This window comes from Pseudonaja textilis, chromosome 2 (genome assembly GCF_049901715.1).
Source record: "Pseudonaja textilis isolate UNSWEBS1 chromosome 2, rPseTex1.2, whole genome shotgun sequence".
Classification (NCBI taxonomy): domain Eukaryota; kingdom Metazoa; phylum Chordata; class Lepidosauria; order Squamata; family Elapidae; genus Pseudonaja; species Pseudonaja textilis.
Genome location: NC_141991.1, coordinates 8,360,594 through 8,366,593, shown reverse-complemented (window position 1 = coordinate 8,366,593; position 6,000 = coordinate 8,360,594). Strand labels below are relative to the sequence as shown.

The 6,000-nt window shown below is 41.2% G+C and overlaps 1 protein-coding gene across 1 annotated transcript in view; it reads right to left on the bottom strand.

The window, feature by feature from the left end:
• Positions 1 to 6,000, bottom strand: part of LOC113451013 (uncharacterized) — a 7,259-nt gene continuing 1,259 nt past the window's right edge. The window contains 4 exon segments of the mRNA XM_087927882.1: positions 1 to 1,730; positions 1,733 to 3,354; positions 4,079 to 4,205; positions 5,669 to 5,782. Coding sequence (XP_087784008.1) covers positions 1,572 to 1,730; positions 1,733 to 3,354; positions 4,079 to 4,205; positions 5,669 to 5,782 — 2,022 coding nt within the window. The 3' untranslated portion in view covers positions 1 to 1,571.

Sequence of the window (6,000 nt, the reverse complement as noted above, 5' to 3'; positions counted from 1 at the left end):
TCCAGCCAGAAGATTTATTCATTTACTATTAAACAAGACGGTCTGTGATGATTTGGGTTAAATATATCAAAGATATTTGCAACAATGGTGAATAGAATAGAAATAGAATAGAAACAGAATAGAATACAGATAGAATAGGATTAGAATAGAAATACAATATTGGAAGGGACTGTGGAGGTCTTATAGTCCAACGCCCTGCTTAAGCACGAAACCCTACACCACTTCAGACAAATGGTCATCCAATCTCTTCTTAAAAACTTCCAGTGTTGGAGCATTTACAACTTCCGAAGGCAAATTGCTCCACTGATTAATTGTTCTGTCAGGAAATTTCTCTTTAGTTCTAGGTTGCTTCTCTCCTTGATTAGTTTCCAGCTTCCAGCTTCTTCTTCTGCCCTCAGGTGCTTTGGAGGGTAACTTGACTCCCGCTTCTTTGTGGCACGCCTCTTCTTCAGCCCTCGAGGTCAAACACAACTCTGATGCAGCCCTCCATGAAATCGAGTTTGACACCCCTGAGAAAAAGGGATTGTGTTGAATCCCCGGTCTGTGCAATTTGAACTTTATGGGGCTGGCAGGTTAGAGGCTTTTTAGGGAGCATTCAGTGATTGCATGGGGGAAGCCTTGCTGGAATGCAAAAAAGGTACATGTGATGGATGTGAGCTACCCTTATTCCTAGAGATATTTCCTTTCACTTCCAATCTGTATTCCTGACTATTTTTCTGATCAAGTGCCAAGGATAGAGGAAGTACGTGAATCCTTTTGAGAAATCATGGAACAAATGTATTTATATAATTTATACAAACCAAATGTCTCTGCTGGTTTCATGCAACAAAAAGTCTCCTCCTGTGTCTGAATCCTTTAATGATGAAAAAGTTGATTGTTTTAAATTAACCTCGTTTCATGGAGTTCCAGGTAGTTCTCAATTTTGACCACAAAGTCTGAAGGAAAGCCACCGGAGCCCGGTGGAGGGTGAAAATGCCCCTCCCCCTGTGGTGCAGGAGGCCGACTAGGCCATGCCCACCATGGCCACACCCACCAAGCAACTGGGCAGAGAACCTGTTGTTGAAATTTTTGAAGCCCACCCGCTAGAATCTAAATTTTGATCACATGACCAAGGAGATGCTACAATAGTCGGGTGAAAACTGGTCAGAAGCCACTATTTTCAGTGCTGTTAACTTTGAACAATTACTAAATGAACTTGAAAGTCAAGGACTACCCATATATGCTTTTTCTCATGAGCATCTTTATGAGCACACTGCAGGTAATCCTCACAACAGTTCATTTAGCGACTGTTCAAAGTAACAATGGCACTGAAAAATGTAACATGACTGTTTCCCACAGTTACAATCATTGCACCATCCCCATGATCATGTGATCAAAATTCAAACACTTGGTAACTGGTTCATATCTATGACTCTTGCTGTCCCAAGGTCATGTGATCCCCTTTTGTAGCCTTCTGACAAGTAAAGGCAATGGGGAAGCCAGATTCACTTAGCAACCATGCTAATAACTTTATCGACTGCAATGATTCACTTAATAACTGTGGCAAGACAGGTCGTAAAATGGGGCAAAACTCACTTAACAAATGTCTCAACAGCAGAAATTTTGGGCTCAATTGTGGTTATAAGTTGAGGACCACCTGTATTCTCAATGAAGCTTATTTCACATTCCATGCATTTATAATTTCCTCCTGCGTGGATGTCTCCATGACAAATAAAGGTCCCGTAGTCATTACAAAGGTTTTTTCATCCTCACTGCATGTATAAGGATTCACTCCTGTGTGGATCCTTTGGTAGTGACTAAGATCCTTGTTGTCCATAAAGCTGTCTTCATATACCATACATTTATATGGTCCCTCCCCCATGTGGACCCTTTTATGAGAATTCAGTTTTCCTTTCTGAGTAAAGCTCTTTCCACACTCCAGGCATTTATATGGTCTGTCTCCTGAATGGATACTTTTATGAGAAATAAGTTTTCCTTTCTCAGTAAAGCTCTTTCCGCACTCTAGGCATTTAAACGGCTTATCCCCTATGTGAATCATTTGGTGACGAATAAGATCTTTGTTGCCAAAAAAGCTCTTTCCACACTCTAGACATTTATATGGTCTGCTTCCTGTGTGGATCCTTTGATGGGAAGTTAGCTCTCTATTCTCAATGAATCTTTTTCCACACTCCATACAACCATATGGTTTTTCACCAGTGTGGATCCTCTGATGACGGTTCAGATAAGAGTTTCTACTGAAGCCCTTTCCACACACTGTGCACTTATAAGGTTTCTCCCCTGTGTGGACCCTTTCATGACAAGTAAGATGTTCTTTCTGAGTGAAGCTCTTTTCACACTCTGTGCATTTGTATGGTCTTTCACCTGTGTGGATCCTTTTATGAGAATTAAGTCGTCCTTCCTCAGCAAAGCTCTTTCCACAGTCTCTGCATTTATATGGTCTCTCCCCTGTATGGATTCGTTCATGACGAGTTAGATGTCCTTTCTGAGTAAATCCTTTTCCACATGACATGCACTTGTAGGGAGTCTCTATAGGGTGGATTATTTCATGATGGATAAAGTTGTCAGTAAAGCTTTTTTCACACTCCATGCACCTATATTGACTCCGCTCTGTATTGATCCTTTCACGGCAAATAATATCCCTGTTCTCAATAAACCTCTTTCCACACTCTACGCATTTATATAGTCTCTCGCCTGTGTGGATCCTTCTATGAGAACTAAGTTGTCCTTTTTGCGCAAAGCTCTTTCCGCATTCTGTGCATGTATACGGTTTCTCTCCCGTGTGGATCCTTCTGTGATGAGTAAGGTGTCCTTTCTGACTGAACTGCTTTCCGCACTCCATGCATTTATGTGGTTTATCACCGGTGTGGACCCTCTGATGGCGATTGAGATTACTCTTGCTACTGAAGCTCTTTCCACACCTCACGCAGAGTTTTATCTTTCTGCCCAAAATGAAATCCCTCCCAAATTTTACAAAGGTATGTGCTTTGTGTTTCCCATAGAGTTTGGTATGTAAAGCAAGAGAGAGGAACTGATCGACATATTTTCCATACTGTTTGGTAACATACTCGTTTCCTGTGCTCTGGCTTCTGCCACATTCCTCTAAGTCAAATTCACTTTGCTCTCTTTTGCCATCTTTTCCTTTCCTCTTCTCTTTCTGACCTTGCTGGGTAAGGAAGTCATGGATTTCAATAGGGAGAGAAATGAAGGAGATCTCCTCTCCATCTTCTGAGGGGCTTCTCACTTGCATTTGTGGGCCCCTTTCATGGCCAAACATCATTTCTTCCAGTTCATGCTTTACTGTTTGCATTTGCATTAGCCCTGGCTGCTTATCATTCTCATTCTCCAGCCCATCGCCTGAAGAAAAGAAAATAGAAATTCCTATTAGAATTTAGATATCAAGATTTATTGCAAACTTAAACTGTCTACAAGAATCTGAATTACTAATGGCTAAAGCAACTGATGGTCAGTCGAAGGAATTCTAGGTGGGCTTAAAGGGACTCATGTCTGATGACACATTTAATCCCTCCCTTGGGCTCAGCTTGGTCCTCTGCTACGTTACAACTGTTAAGGATAAGCAGTGCCATGTGTTTGGCTTGGAGACCTTAGGCGCAAGTTGTTGTCTAGGAATTTTAATGGAATTCAAGGAATTTTTAGTTGATTTGTTATTCTGCCCAAGCATTTCCATGGATCATCTAAGGCTTTCCCCAAAGCTATGGTCAGTGTTTCTGCCAAAGCCTTGGCTGTGACGAGAACCTTTGGACAAAATTGCCCCTAAATTGTCTCTGCCCCTGAATTGTGATCCAGCAGGGTCCTGGCAGTTGAAAGGAATCAAGGAGAAATGGATAGAGTTCTTTCCTGCAGTAGCTCTTCCATGGATATTTGCTAACTACAAAACATGTGTCACCTTGATTGTTTTCTTGAGATTAGAAAAGGTTTTTAAAGATGTGCTACTATTCAGATGATGGCCAGGTAGAGTCCTCACCGCCTTAAGCAAATGAGTGAAGGTATCTTCACTGTTTACCTTCCCACTGAAAACACCTTTCCCAATGAATAGACCCAGAGCAAAGAGGATCCTTACCCAGAGTAGCCATATTCTTAGAAACCTCCAGCATGACTTCCCGGCATAAATCCTTCTGGCCAGAATCCAGCAGTGCCCACTCCTCCTCTGTGAAATCCACAGCCACTTCCTCAAAGGGAGCAGTACTCTAGAAAGAGAGACAACATCTTCATTAGTAGACAATCCCAGGAAACACTTGTATGTTTCAGGCACAAACCAGAAAAAAAGACCTTTGCAAGAGACCAAATGGACATTTTGTGGCAAAGCAGACTTGAGTCTTCTTCTCCCCATAATCCTTGTGGCTTCGAAGTTCAGGCTGTTGCTTTGGCTGTAGCAATCTTGGCTTAAGTGCATCTAAATAATAGAATAGCAACATTGCTCTGACTCAGGAGCCTCTTCCTGGTCCAGAATAATTCAGCAAGGAAATTGGGGAGACAGTATCCTTGGCCTCACCTGTCTGGTTCAGCGAATCGCTTAGAAAATAGGATAGGGGCCGTAACGCATTCCTAAATGGATATGTGTTGGCATATTTTTGAAGCAGTTTTAATCCAGCTTGCATTGTTTCACTTCATGGTTTTTATTGTTTTTTTTTTAATTTTAAAAACAAATTTTATTAGTTTTACAATTAAAAAACAACAACACACCTACAGCATATATACAAGGAAAAAGAAAGAAAAACAAGGCCTTGACAGTGGCCAAGCGTGAAAGGACAGAAAGAAATGCGGGAAAAGAGAAGAAAACATGGGAAAAAGGGGGGGAAATAAAGAAGGGTAAACATTTAAAATAGAACAGTATCTTTTTTGACGGTCTGTAAGATCTTTTCTTCTTCAAGTGTATAGTAAGCACAACTTACCGGTTTTTATTGTTTTAACTTCATTTGAAAAGTGTTTTGCAAAACATTAAGATGAAACTCCTCCAACACATAAAATACATTTCCTAGTATAGAATAACAGAGTTGGAAGGTGGTCTTCTAGTCCAGTCCTCTGCTCAAGCAGGACATACTGTACAATTCCAGACAAGTGGCAATCCAGTCTCTTCAAAAGCCTCCAGTGATAAAGCATCCACAACTTCTGAAGGCAAGCTGTTCCACTGGTTAATTGAATTGTCCTCAATGCTAGAAGATTTCTCCTTAATTTCCAGGTTGCTTCTCTCCTTGATTAGTTTCCATCCATTGTTCCCTTTCCCTTCAGATGATTGGAGAATAGGTTGATCCCCTCATCTGTGTACAAGCCCCTCAAATATTGGAACACTGCTATGATGTCACCCCTAGATCTTCTTTTCACTAGATTAAACATACCCAATCCCTGCAATGTTATATCTTTTGGGTTGCTGCCCCCTAATTATCTTTTGCTCTTTTCTGCACTCTTTCCTGAGTCCAAACACCTTTTTTTGGTGATATATTATTACCTTACCTTTTATTTTACTATATTATTATTGTGAATAGCCCTTTGTTTGCATTCATAGAACAACCTTAAAAAATGAATGAATGTGACTCAGTGGGCCGTGCTGGGGAGACACCAGGTTCCAATGCACACAGACTCAGCGTTTGGTTGTAAGAGGAGCTCATGAATGGAAGGAATTTAAAACCTCTCATAAGAAACCCACACTTACCTGGCAAGGTGGCCCCAATTGGATCCTTCTGAAAAGAAGCTCTTTAGAAGGACTGGATCCATCTCCTGTTCCCTGGAGCTCTGCTGAGATCTCCCCAATGAATGGCTCCTGCAACTAAAAGAACAGCCCGATTTATGATCCACTTTCAAACGACTGTAATCGTGACAGTTCACATGGCTTACATTTTTCCTCTCCACTTGTACTTCCCCAACCCGAGTCAGAGAACTTGAGAACTAAAACATCTTTTAAATTATGACTATCCAGTGTATGACTTGTCCCCATCCTGCAAAGTTATTCCCACATACTATTACACCATCCCAACAGGTGTTGTT